The sequence below is a fragment of the Muscardinus avellanarius genome (genome assembly GCF_963383645.1).
Source record: "Muscardinus avellanarius genome assembly, chromosome: 1".
Lineage (NCBI taxonomy): Eukaryota > Metazoa > Chordata > Mammalia > Rodentia > Gliridae > Muscardinus > Muscardinus avellanarius.
Genome location: NC_137786.1, coordinates 145,829,447 through 145,843,940, shown reverse-complemented (window position 1 = coordinate 145,843,940; position 14,494 = coordinate 145,829,447). Strand labels below are relative to the sequence as shown.

General features: G+C 41.6%; 1 protein-coding gene across 1 annotated transcript in view; it reads left to right on the top strand.

Annotated features, from left to right (window-relative positions):
• RAB39A (RAB39A, member RAS oncogene family) overlaps positions 1-12,473 on the top strand; it is a gene marked incomplete at its 3' end in the record, with an annotated part of 36,760 nt that extends 24,287 nt beyond the window's left edge. Inside the window, exon 2 of the mRNA XM_080710239.1 lies at positions 12,047-12,473. Within this exon, the coding sequence (XP_080566365.1) occupies positions 12,047-12,473 (427 nt within the window). The remainder of the gene's footprint in view (positions 1-12,046) is intronic.
• Between the last annotated feature and the right edge of the window lie 2,021 nt (positions 12,474-14,494).

Sequence of the window (14,494 nt, the reverse complement as noted above, 5' to 3'; positions counted from 1 at the left end):
AGTAAAGGCAAACAATACCCTTTAGAGATAGGTAAAAGACTAACATAAATAATGAATCTCCACAAATAACCAATCTTAGTTGTCTGTTGGATGGAAAATCTTGTTTCTCTAGTTCTGATGTGTGTTACCTATTTCTTCTTTGTAGTTAATCTCTTTGAGTATTTTCTCTAGTGCTGGTTTTGAAGACATAAATTCCTTCAGTTTCTGTTTGTCATGGAAGCTTCTTATTTCTCCATCTAATTTGATAGAAAGTTTTGCTGGGTAGGAAATTTTGGCTGGAAGTTGTTTTCTTTCAGAGTTTGGAATATGTTACTCCAAGCCCTTCTGGCTCTCATAACTTGGTTTGGGAAGTCTGGAGTGATTCTAATTGGTTTGCCTCTGAATGTCACTTGGCCCTTTGTTTTTGTTGCCTTTAAGATTCTCTGCTTGGCTTCCACATTGGTCATTTTGACAATTATGTGGCGTGGGGATCCTCTTCTCCAATCCTGTCTAAAGGGAGTTCTATACGTTTCCTGGACCTCTTGCTCTATGTCTGGAAAATTTTCTGCTATTACTTCCTTGAAGAGATTGTTGATCCCTTTGGTTTCACTTTCTTTTCCCTCCTCTATTCCAATTATTCTTAGGTTAGCTCTCTTAAAATGGGCCCATATTTCTTCAATATCAGATTCCTGCTGTCGGATATTTTTTTCTAGATTAGAAACTATGCGTTCATTTTTGGAATGATCATCTTCTAAGAGCGAGATTCTGTTCTCCATGTGGTCTAATCGGTTGTTTGTGCTTTGAATTGAGGCCTTTACTTCATTGATTGCATCCTTTATCTCTTTTTGGCTCTCTCTGAGTTCTTTTTGAAGCACCTCTATTATTTCTACAGTTATTTTCCTGATTTGATCTTCTAGAAATCTCTGATTTTCTGTTTTATCGGGTTCTGATGTTGTGGGGTTGTGAGCATTCATTGCTCCAGTATTATTCCTCTTTCCCATGATTTCGGAAGTTTGTGCCTTCTCTGGGTTCTTCCCTTGGGTCACTATGACTTCACTTCTCAGACCCCACTACTCCTTTACTGGGTTGTATCACAGAGTCTCCGACCCAGGGAGTCAATAGAGGCTGCTTTAGACTGTGGGGGGTGCCAGGTTGCACGTTCTCCTATGGTGTGATATCACTGCCACCGTCCCTCTCCCACTGGGTCAAGTCCCAGTGAGTACAGTACTGGGATTTCTCCGCTGTGGCCCGCAATTTGACTCACTGTTCTTGAGTACGCAGATGTAGCTGTACTGAATTCGGTGAATTCGGTGCTGCTGCCGCCAGTGGCAATATGGCGCCGCTGCTACGCCCTCGGCTGTGGGGCTGGCGTTTTTTTTCTTGGTTTTGATTTCTACTCTGAATCCCTGCAGCGTGTGCTGAGCTCAGCCACTGGGAGCTTTAGATGCCCTGTGTGCCGAGAAATCCCGCCTGGCTGTTCCGCAGAGGCTCCCCTCGGCTTGCTGTGGCCGTCCCGTGAATTCGCCGGTGCCGCCGGCAGTATGGCGCTGCTGCCGCGTCCTTGGGCGTGAAGCCGCGTCCTCGGGCGTGAGGATCTCCTCTGTGGCTCTGTTCTCAGTCCGCTTTCTCTCTGGAGCCTGGTGATTTTTTTTGTTTCTCTGGTGATGTTGTTTTCTGGCTTTGAAAGGCGCTGATTTTGTGGTAATGGAGATTTGTTGTTAGTGGGGCTCTTAAGCCCCGCTTTTCTCGGTCACCATCTTCCCGGAAGTCTTATTTATTTATTTATTGCAGTACTGGGGATGGAACCCAGGGGCATTCTACCTCTGAGCTACACCTCCAGCCCTACTTTTTTAGTCTTTATTTTTAAACAGGGTCTCACTGAGTTGCAAAGGGCCTCACTAAGTAGCCGAGGCTGGCTGCAAACTCAGATCCTCCTGTCTCAGCGTCTGAATGCTGGGACTACTAACATGCACCACCACGCCCGGCCATCTGGTTCATTTCATCTGAGTCACAAGTGCTCAATATTTTGTTGATCTGCTAAGACTCTTATACACTTTCATTAAGGACCATACCAACAAAGATGATCACTTAAAGTTTTAAATACAAGTAACTAGCCAGGCATGGCAACACATACTTGTAATCCCAGTACTTGGGAGGCTGAGATAGGAGGATAGAAGGTTTCAGGACAGCCTCAGCAAGTAGTGAGGCTCTCATCAACCTAGAGAGACCCTTTTGCAAAATAAAAATAAAATGGGGCTAGGGGTGTCGCACAGAGGTAGAATGCCTCTGAGTTCAATCCCATGCATAAGTAAATGAATGAGTGAATGAATAAGTAAATAAATGTTACTACTTTAAGTAATCTTGAGCATTCCAGGGCCTGTAGAATTTTGTCCTTCATGTGACAATAGCATATTATTTTCAGTGCCTTCCAGGAAACTAGATAACTATGTGTGATGTCACTAACATTTTTTAGAACTTCAGTAGTCATTTGTGTCAAAAAGATTCTATTTTCTTCAAGGCATATCATTCACACTTGATTGGATTAAGGATATATTAAGTAATTCTTTGTAAATATAAACAAACTCTAGTGCTGTCATATAATCATTTGTCTAAGAATTTCAGGGGGGGAAATTAAGTAGCTAAAAGTTTTTACATAAACAAGGTGACCATTTTTTTTTCTATTACTCTAAAGCAAATGCACGCACAAGGATGAACTTCAAGGGAACTTAGTGGCATTCTACCTCTGAACTATACTCCCCAGTCCTATTACTTGTTTATTTATTTTTTGTGAAGCACTGGGGGTTGAGGCCGGGATCGTTCTACCTCTGAGCAACAGACCCCCAGCACTATTTTTTTTTTTAATTTGGAAACAGGGTCTGGCTAGGTTGATGCCAAGACTATCCTTGAACCTGCAATCCTCCTGTCTCGGCCTCCCAAGTACTAAGATTACAAGCATGCACCACCATGCCTGGCCTCTATTTTTTTATTTTGAAACAGGGTCTCGCTAAGTTGCTGAGACTGGCCTCAAATCTGTAATCCTCCTGGTTCAGTCTCCTAAGTACTGGGATTACAGGCGTGTGCCACCGTGCCCAGCTAGGATGAGAAATTTCTAGATGTGTATAATATAATTAATAATACGGTAGTGTATGCTTAGAAATTTGTTAAGAGAGCAAGGTACAGTGGCACACTCCTGTTATCCCAGTAGTTGGGAGGCTGAGACAGGTGGATCAGAAACTCAGTGAGGCTTGCATCAACCTAGCAATACCTGCTTCCAAATAAAATAGGGTTGGGGTGTAACTCAGAGGTAGTATGCCCCTATGTTTATTACCCAGAACCACAAAAAAAATTAAAAAACAACATAAATAAGCTGGTGTTGTGGCGGATGCCTGCAATCCCATTAATAGTGAGGGCGAGACAGGAGGATGGCAGGTTTAAGATCAGCCTCAACAACTTAGCAACACTCTCAGCAACCTATCAAAATCCTGTTTCAAAACAAAAAATAGAGCTGGGAGAGGTGGCACACGCTTGTAAACCCAGTACTTGGGAGGCTGGAACAGGAGAATCACAGGTTCACAGCCAGCCTCAGCTACTTAGCAGGTAGGATTGGGAGTATAGCTCAGAGGTAGAATGCCCCTGGGTTCAATCCCCAGTATGGCGGTAAATAAATAAATAAATAAATAAATAAATAAATAAATAAATAAATGGCTAGGGGTATAGCTCAAAGGTAGAGCACCCCTAAGCTCAAACCTAAATATCACAAAAATAAATAAATACGTAGAGCAAAATAAAATAGGGCTGGGGTATAGGTTAGAGTCAAAACATCCCTGGGTTCTATCCCTCAGTAACACAGAAGAAGAAGAAGAAGGAGGAGGAGGAGGAGGAGGAGGAGGAGGAGGAGGAGGAGGAGGAGGAGGAGGAGGAGGAGGAGGAGGAGGAAAACTCAAAGAAGCATGTTTGAGACATACAGGATTGGCAGGAAGCTGGAGGACCTGGCTTGCAATGAGCAAAGGCCCTGTGAGTTCTGAGCAACAAGAAGCACAGGAAGCCCGTGTGGTCCCCATGCTGCTGTGTGGTCCCCATGCTGCTGTGGCCTTTCTGCCTGCTCGCCCAGTGCCATAAGAAGCCCCAAATGTCCAGTTGGCAGCTTCAGTTGCTAATTCAGTAGAAGCATCACAGGGTTCCCTAGTGAAAGCATTTCTCCTGTGAATACTAAAACGTTTTACATCAGCAAAATTCAGGGTCACAGGGATTAGAAGCAACAAAAAGTTTTAGTGACTCATTAGGTACAATTGTGAGAGGAACCATCACCCACTTCCGCCCTTTGCTTCCCATGCTACAACTTCTGTTTCTGGGGAAAATGTCATTTACTACATTGCTCAATAATTTAGAACATATACATCCTGAAGGATCCCATCAAAACCTTACAAGGTGCCACCCCTTAGACATGGGCATAAAATTCATTCTAATAAACTGTTGTACGGGGTTTTGTTTTGTTTTGTTTTTTGCAGTACAGTGGGTTGAACCCAATGATATTCTATCTCTGGGCTACAGTCCCAGTTCCATTTTATTTTTATTTTGGAACAGGCCCTTGCTAAATTACCTCGCAATCCTCTAACCAGTGATTCTTCTGCCTCAGCCTCCTAAATTCTGGGATTACAGGCATGTGCGCATCTAGCTTTGCCTCACAGTTTTATAGGGCCAGATGCCTCTAGGTGATAGTGACAGGATCAAATCAGAAAATTCCTTCATATCAGCCCTTTTCCCGATCTCTGCCACAGTTAAGTGAATTATTTATGTAGAATACCATGACTAAATTGGTGGCACACACTTGTAATCCCAGTACTTGGGAGCCTGAGACAGGAGGATCGCAGTTTCCCAGCCAGCCTCAGCTACTTAGTGAAGCCCTCTGCAAATTAGTGAGACCCTGTTTCAAAATAAAAATAGAAGCCTGGCATAGTGGCACACACTTGTAATCCCAGCATTTGGGAAGCTGAGACAGGAGGTTCACCGTTCGAGGACAGCCTCAGCTACTACTTAGTGAGACCCTCCACAACTCAGTGAGACCCTGTTTCAAAATAAAAAATAAAAAATAAATAGGGCTGGGGGTGTAGCTTCGAAATAGAATGCCCCTGGGTTCCATTCCCAGTACCCCCCCCAAAAAAAAATAGAGCCAGGCGTGGTGTCGCACACTTGTAATCCCTGCAATTGGGAGGTGGAGACAGGAGGATCGCGCAGGTTCGAAGTCAGCCTCCCTGACTTGAGAGACCTTTTTTCCAAATAAAAATAATATAAAATAGGTCTAGGAGTGTAGCCCAGAGATAGAAGGGTTTCCAGGAACCCCAGAATCACCAAAAAAAAAAAAAAAATAGAGCTTAGGGGTATAGCTCAGAGATAGAATGCCCCTAGGTTCAATCCCTAGTCTCACACACACACACACACACACACACACACACACACACACGTATGTGTATGTGTCTGTGTGTTTGTGTATGTATAAATTCATGGATGATGTTGTTTGGATGACCTGACTCTAGGCTAAATACCTTACAATGAGGACATATTGGCCGTCCCCTCCATAAGTACGATAATGATCCACGGTGTCTGTAGCATCTGGAAAGCCAGGCTTGTAAGCAGTAACAGTCCAGGCCAGCCCATGTAAGCGTCCCACCGAGCCCAGGCACAGCTGGCATCTCTGTACCATGAACACTTTGAATTCAAGCTAAAGTGAAGTGTTAAGTGATGCCTATAGTTCCGGCCACTTTGTTCCGCGAATCATTAAGAACGCCTGCCTTGGCCGGGCGTGGTGGCGCACACTTGTAATCCCCGCACTTGGGAGGCGGAGACAGGAGGATCGCGCTGGTTCGGAGCCAGCCTCGCTGGCTTAAGAGACTCTGTTTCCACATAAAAATGTTAAAAAAATAGGTCTGGGAGTATAACCCGTGGGAGTGTATACCAGAGGTAGAAGGGCTTCCAGGAACCCCAGTACCACAAAAAAAAAAAAAAAAAAAAACCACGCCTGCCTGGCAGCGGCTTTTGGTAAACATTCACATAAGATACAAGTATTCAAATAACACAGAATCATCAACATGCCTCTTCCTCAAACCTTCTGTAATCAGTCTTGTTTTCTTCCAACATACCTACCCGTTGTCCTCTGCTCATGAATCACTGTGGATCTTTACATACTTCTCTCCATCTCTTCCCTTGGAAAAAGTAGACAGTGAGTTATACCTCTAGAACTTCCACAAGTAGGAGAGTTTCCCTTTTCCACTGATCTTCAAGTTTACCCCAGAGTGGGACTGACTGATACTAACCATGGGTAGAGCCATTTGTAAAGCAGACTTGAATTTTTTCCTGATTAGTGATAAGGAAATCCAAATATGACCGTGAGTTCAGAGGCTAGTGCAGGAATAGACATGCTGGGTGTGTAAGCCTTGTTACTCCAGCCTCCATTCAGGTCCCACCCCATACTCTGTATATATGACTTCTGCCTGGAGGCAAAGGTCCAGCCTGGTGAATCAAAGAACACCAACTCATGGTGAGCTCATAGATTGCAAGGTCATTAGGTGTTATACAACCAGACAATTAATGTCTGACAAAGCCAGGCTACACACCAAAAACTAGTTTTAAAAGTCTAATAGCACACCAGGTATGGTGGTACACACTTGTAATCCCAGTATTTGGGAGGCTGAAACAGGAGAATTACAGGTCTGAGCCAGCCTCATCTATTTTGTGAGGCCCTCTGCAACTTAGTGAGACCCTGTTTCAAAATAAAGGATAAAAAATAGGGCTGAGGGTATATCTTGGAGGCAGAATGCCCCAAGGTTCTGTCTTTAATACTGAAAGAACAAAAGTAACAGCAAGATGGACATGGTGGCACACACTTGTAATCCCAGTACTTGGGAGGCTGAGAAAGGTTTGCAAGCAGGCTTTGCAACTTAATGAGGCCCTGTTTCAAGATAAAGAATAAAATAGGGCTGGGCATATATCTTGGAGGTAGGATGCCCCTGAGTTCCATCCCCAGTACTACCCCAAAACAAAAAACATCTAATAACTAGTTGGGCATGGTAGCTCATTCCTATAATCTCAGTACTTAGAGGCTGAGATAGGAGGATCACAGGTTCCAGGACAACCTCAGCAACTTAGTGAGACTTGCAGCACCCTGGTGAGACCCTTTTTCAAAACAAAAAAAATAAAATAGGTCTGGGGATGTAGCTCAGAGGTAGAATGTCCCTGTATCAAAATCCTCAGTAACACACATACACACACACACACACACACACACACACACACACACACAGTAATGGCCTTTGTCCAGTGGATGCTTCCCTTAGTTAATAAGCATCCCACTCAACTATAGGCACTTTAGGCATTCACCATTAGGTCTGATGGCCCATGTGACAAAGTTCATCAACTTGTAGCTTAGACCAACCAAACATGCTTCTCTTGCTTTCAGTACTGTTAAAACTGGTAGTCTTTTTTTTTTTTTTTTTTTTTTTTTTTGGTACTAGGGTTGAAACCCAGGAGCATTCTACCTTTTTTATTCTTTATTTTGAAACACGGTCTCTCTAAGTTGTGGAGGGCCTCATTAAGTAGCTGAGGCTGGCCACAAACCTGTAATCCTCCTGTCTCAGCCTCCAAGTACTGGGATTATAACTGTGTGCCACCATGCCCAGCCAGCTGGTAGCCTTTTGAGTCCCTCACTTAATGGGTCAGAGAAACATGTCATACTATATAAGTTTACTCCGAAATCCAAAAAGGTCCACCAAGTATTATACACCTTTTTCTTGGTAGGGGGTATAAGATCTATAACTTGCTTTTTTTGGTTTCACAAAAAAAAAGGGATTTTTTTGATTAAATGGTCCCTTCCCCAAAAAAATCTCAAAAAGATTGCTGGCTTCTGTATTTTAATGGGACATAGCTTTAGAATGCATGCATTTCTGAGTGTTTCCTCCCCTGCTGATAGACTCATAGCAACTCAGTAACCCTGATATGAGAGGTTAAGACCACACTACTAACAGAACTAATATATGGGACAGTTTCCTTTTCTGCACTGCTCTTATCCATTTCCCTCAAATTTCCTTACTCTTCTCTGTCATATCTCTTTTCCCCAACAGCTGTGTTCCATGACTCTTAACCAAATCGACCATTCATTCATTCATTCATTCACTAAGATATATTGAGTACCCACTGTGTATCAGAAACTTGAAAACCACTGGGTGTTCAGCAGTGAGCAAATCACACATGGCATCTGCATGCCTCTCACAGTTAGAAAGACAGTAGCTTGGATCCAGAAAGTGGGAGGAGGGAGAAAGAACACTTCGTGAGAGCACTGCCCTTGAACACAAGTGTTTGCGTTTCTTCTAATACTAGCAATATTCCTTGGCTTTGTTGAATGCCCACTTGGGATTGGTTATAATTAATTCATACTGATACCAGCCTGCCTGTTTGAGTGTCTTTCTTCAGAAGCATTCATTTGCATGCTAGACTGATCTAGAGACAGAGTTTTCACAGAGGAATGTGATGGAGAGGGATTGAGTTATTATAATGGCAGTCTACTATATGGATGAAGGTAAAAATAGGTGGCTAATATTGATAGAAAGTGATAGAGTTGGTCAGTGGATTATAAATCTTGATGAAATTAAAGGATTAACACAGTAAAAAATATGCTGGCAGGCAGAGAGATTTTACTTGAGAAGTGGACTATGTAAATTTGCTTTTTGGGAAATAGTATTTCTAACAATGAAAAGGAAACAGACAAGAAGGAAATAGTGGAAGGAAACATTCATTAAAAATGAAGAAATCAAGAAAGTGGGAGATGACATTGACCAGCCCATCAATTCCCAGCACCAAAAAAAATTTAAAACACTTTAGAAAGAAATTAATGAAGACCTTAGAAAATGGAAAGACTTCCCATGCTTTAGAATAGGCAGAATAAATGGCCATATTGCCAAAAACAATATAGATTCAATGCAGTTCCTATCAAATTATCAATGTCAGCCAGGCATGGTAGTGCATGCTTGAAATCCCAGCATTTGGGAGGCTGAGGCAGGAGGATCGTGATTTGCTGATAGCCTCAGCTATTACTTAGTGAGGCCCTTTGCAACTCAGTGAGACCCTGTTTCAAAAATAAAAGAATAAAAAATAGGGCTGGGGGGCGGGGTAGTTCAGAGGTAGAATACCTCTGGTTCCATCCCCAGTACCGCAAAAAAAAAAAAAATAAAAAATATATTATTCTTCACAGAGCTAGAAAAAATAACAGTCCAAAAATTGATATGGAAGAGCCAGGCGTGGTGGCGCACGCTTGTAATCCTAGCACTTGGGAGGCTGAGACAGGAGGATCCCACAGGTTCAAAGCCAGCCTCAGCTACTTAGTGAGGCTCTCAGCAACTTAGTGAGATCCTGTTTCCAAATAAAAATATAAAATAGGTCTGAGAGTATAGCCCAGAGGTAGAAAAGCCCCTGGATTCTACCCCTAGTACTACCAAAAAAAAAAAATTATATGGAAGAACAAAAGGCCCAGGATAGTGAAAGGGGAAGGCAAGGAAACATGTTTTGTCTATAAATGAAGGTATCACTGCCAACCTTACTAACACATACAGGTGGGGTAGAATCTGGAGAGAAATACACCAAGTGATGTATGTATTTATAAAAGTATCATGTTTAATCTCACTGTGCTGTATAGTTACAATGCACCAATACAATTATTTGTTTGTTCGTTTATTGTGGTACTAGGAATTGAACCCAGAGGCATTCTTCCTCTGAGCTACACATCTCAGCCCTATTTTATTTTTTATTTTTGAAACAAGATCTCACTAAGTTACTCAAGCTAGTCAAGAACCTGGGAGCCTCTTGTCTAAGCCTCCCAAATACTATGATTACAAGCATGCACCACTGCTCCTAGCATTTTTTTTTTTTTAAGAAACAAGCTGGGTTACATGGCAGCACATGCTTGTAATCCCAGTACTTGGGAAGCTGAGACAAGAGGATTGCCAGCCCCAGCAACGTAGGGAGGCCTTCTGCAACTTAATGAGACCCTGTTTCAAAATAATAAAATAGTGTTGGGGGTAGGGCTCAGCAATGGAATGCCCCTGGGTTCAATCTCCAGTACCCAAAAAAAGAAAGAAAAAGAAATCAAGCTGGGCATGGTGGCACACACCTATAATCCCAGTACTTGGTGGGCTGAGACAGGAAAATCGCAGGTTCAAGGACAGTCTTAGCATTGTAGCAGGATTCTCAGCAACCTAGTGAGACCCAGTTTCAAAAAGCAGAAAATAATAAAGGCTGAGGGTAGAGCTCAGAGTAGGATTCCCATGGGTTCAGTCCCCAGAAACACACATACCCACACAAAGAAAAATGAAGAAATCAGTAGGCAGGATGACAGGAATTAAGATAGAAAGAAAAAAAAAAGTAAACTGTAAAATCGTGGTACATGGAGAATGACCAAGCAATTGGCAGCTGATCGAGCCAGATGGCAGGAGCCTCAAAGGAGCAGGGTTGTTGTTGTTGTTGTTGTTGTTGTTGTTGTTGTTGTTGTTTTCTCCTCCTACAGCAAGGGTTGGGAAGGAATAATTGGGGAAACAGAAGCCAACCTCTGCTGATGCCACACAGTGAACACAGGAGCATGCCTCAGAGGAAGCAGAGTGCAGTTGAGGCAGAAGGTGGAAAGAATATTCTGAGGACATGATTACTTTGGAAGTGGAATAAGATTTGCTGATAGTGTAGCCTTCAGAGTAGAAAAAACTAGCATAGTTATTTCTTTCCTCCCCTCCCTCCCTTCCTTTCTTCTTTCTTTTCAGTACTGATTGAACCCAGTAGTGTTCTACCTCAGAGCTACAGCCACAGCCCTATTAAAAAAAAACACAAAAAAAAAACAGTTTCTCACCTGCGCCATCCTCCTGTCTCCGCCTCCCTAGCGTGGGGATTACAAGCGTGCGCCACCACACCCGGCTTTTTCTCCTTTCTTAAAGTCATCCATTCATTCAGTGAGACTTTCAAAACCCAGTAGAAAATAAATATAAATTAATATTCAACAAGGTATTATCACTTATTAAAAATTCTTACTCATCATCGACTGTTAAGTTCTTTATTGGGAGGACCACCTCTCTAGTTCTTTTAGGGTCCCTTCCTTACATCCTCATAATACCTTCAAAAACTTCTAAAAACCTAAGGGAGAAAGGTCAAAAAAAAGGTAAGTGCTTCCTCAATAACTCTGTAAGACCTGCTTTTCTTTTCTTTTTTTTTTTTTCTTGTACTAGAAATTGAAACCAGAGGCATTCTACCTCCAAGCTATACCCCCAGCCCTATTTTATTTCTTATTTAGAAACAGAGTCTTACTTGGTTGCTAAGAGCCTCATTAATTTCTGAGGCAGTCCTTGAACCTGCAATTCTCCAGTCTCAGCCTCCCAAGTACTAGGATTACAAGCATGCATCACCATGCCCAGCAAGATCTGCTTTTTAAGTTCAGTTTTTCCACCCGAAGGCCTGCCTCTTTCCCAAATGGTTGGCAACAGAGATGCCCAATTGTTTTAGGGAAAACTGTACCCCCAAGGACAAGTACATCTGAATCTGAAGCCTAAAAGATCAGAATTCGAAACCTAACATCCAGATGGCCAGGTCCATATGAATTAAATATCAAGTTATTTCATAAAAAAATGAAAGGTGCCACATTGAGGTCTTTTATTCCTGCCCTTTCCAGTCTTTCCATGTGCCCATTTTTAACCACAGCACTGCAATAATTATTCTATCAGATATTTTAAAACAAATAAGACACTGCTAAATGACATACCAATAAGCATTTATTTATCTATCTAAAAGTAACCATCTAACTACATATAACTATGGAAAAGTAACTATTACTGTTGCTTTAATGTTTCAGTGTGTGAAACAGGCTTTGCATATTAGTGTCATAGAATATTTTTGTTCACTTATGACACTTTATATTTGGTTTATAACTTCTGGTTGTCATATTAAGGGTCTTCAGATTTGACTATGGTGCTACACTGTTTGAAGGAGGGGGAAGTAACACCTTGTCCTTATGCAACTCTTTTTTTTCCCCCTTTTTTTTCAGATCAATAACTCGATCCTATTACCGCAACTCAGTTGGTGGATTTTTAGTATTTGACATTACTAACCGACGATCTTTTGAACATGTGAAAGATTGGCTAGAAGAAGCAAAAATGTATGTACAGCCATTTCAGATCGTATTTCTGCTGGTGGGACATAAGTGCGATTTAGCCTCCCAACGCCAAGTTACGAGGGAGGAAGCCGAAAAACTGTCAGCAGACTGTGGGATGAAGTACATAGAAACCTCAGCGAAAGATGCCACGAATGTGGAGGAGTCCTTCACAATCCTGACAAGAGACATCTACGAACTGATTAAAAAGGGAGAGATTTGTATTCAAGATGGCTGGGAAGGGGTTCGAAGTGGTTTTGTTCCGAATACTGTGCATTCTTCCGAGGAAGCAGTGAAGCCCAGGAAGGAGTGCTTTTGCTGACCTAAGCGTGCCAAAGAGCTAAGCGGAACAGAGTAGGTGCCATTTCAGGACAGATACCAACACTAATGGCAGGACTAAGCAATGAGAGCGTTTTAAAAAGCTGTACGCCCACACGAACGCTGTTTTGTAAGCTGTTTGATTCAGTTATCATGTTTACTTGTTACACTACCAAACTGGATATTTTGCTAAAGTATCAGGCAAAGCAGACAACCTTTTGAAATGAGGATCTATATAATTACCTCCCTTCTCACTTTGTTAGCATATAGCTGGCCCTGGTGATATGTCAATATTATTCATTTTTCTTGACAGTTCGAAATGGATTATTTTGTACCTAGATAGTCTGACTGAAAAGATTTTATCAGGCAGGAGTCATATTCTTTTGAGCTAATTAATATTGGATAGTAAAGTGCATTTAAAAAGTACATCATTCAGGCTGGGTGTGGTGGTACACGCCTGTAATCCCAGTATTCGGGAGTCTGAGACAGGAGGACTGCAGGCTGGAGGCCAGCCTCAGCAACTTAGCCAGATCCTGTCCTTCAAAATAAAAAATAAAAAGGGCTGAGGGTGTAGGATATCCCTGGGTTCATTCCCCCGGTACCACAGAAGAAGACAAAGTGCACTATTCACTTGCAAAGTAAACAAACTCAAAACTATTGACTAGGACAAGTAACAGTTCCTGGTTTAATGTACCAGATTTCTCCTTTATTTTCTCCCAAACAGAAGAAATGAAGTTTTATACTCATTTTTGTTTTGTTCCCTGATTGATTGCTCCTGGAAATTTTATGTTTTATAACATATCTAAGGATTCAAACAATATATAGCAAATTTTGTAAAAACAAAAATGACTCAGTAGCAGATGTTTTGATGCTATAGTATTCGGTCTGAATTTAGATAAGAAAAAATTTATTTCCATACTGACATTTTTTTCCATGAAAAAATGCAATTTAGCTTCAACTATTTTCAAAATTATTAAGTACAAAAATGTTCTTAGTAATAACATTTTTTTTTTTGCAGTACTGGGGGTTATTGAACTCAGGGGCATTCTACCTCTGAGCTATACCCCCAGTCCCGTTTTTCATTCTTTTATTTGAAACAGGGTCTCATTAAGTTGCAGAGGGCCTCACAAGTAGCTGAGGCTGGCCGAGAACCTGCAATCCTTCTGTCTCAGCCTCCCAAGTACTGGGATTACAAGTGTACACCACCATGCCCAGCAGTAACATTTTTGTCCAAGTAAATTTCCAAATTTTCCCATTTTCAATTCAAGAAGAGTATAGGAAAGCAAATTTTTCTGGACAAGAAAAATGTGTTAGATGCTTGATATATTATCACTTTAATTGCATTTTACAATCTCCTTGGTGCAATGAAGATAGAAAAATCAGGTAACAGAACAAAATGACTTTCAAGTTTCCTAATTTTCAACATATTGATTAAATGCCTTTCCCAGAAGGGATAATTCAATTATAGTGTCAAATATTTTATAACATACATGTCTGTCCTGTTCTGTAAACTGCTCCTACTCATAAAAGGGTACCAAAGGAAACTGCCTTCTTAGAAGCAGGATATTTTTACCATTAAACTATAATTACTTCATTTGTCTGAAAACCAAAGTAGTTTAATAGAAGGAATATTTAACAAGAAATCAAAACCCCGGTTCTAAACATGCCTTTGCTTACCAGTATTTGACTATGAGAAGGTCACTCGATCTCTTCAAGGATCATGTTTCTCGCCTGTAAAATGAGGCTAGTAGCCCCATTAATTCCATTTAATGGAGTCATTTGAAAGTCAAATGAATCATGTAAAAAAATCTTTGTAAATAGAAAAAGCATTTATAAACACGAGATTGGGAACAACTGCCGATGGGCACACCCTTACATTTAAATGACTGAGAGTTTGTTTCCTCACATTCTTTCCTTTCACTTGTGTGCAGAGGAGCAGAAGGTCCATGTGTTCATGGACCTAGGGGAACTCTTGACTGATGCTTCTCCTCTGCCCTTAACCTGAACCACTGCTCCTCCAAGGCA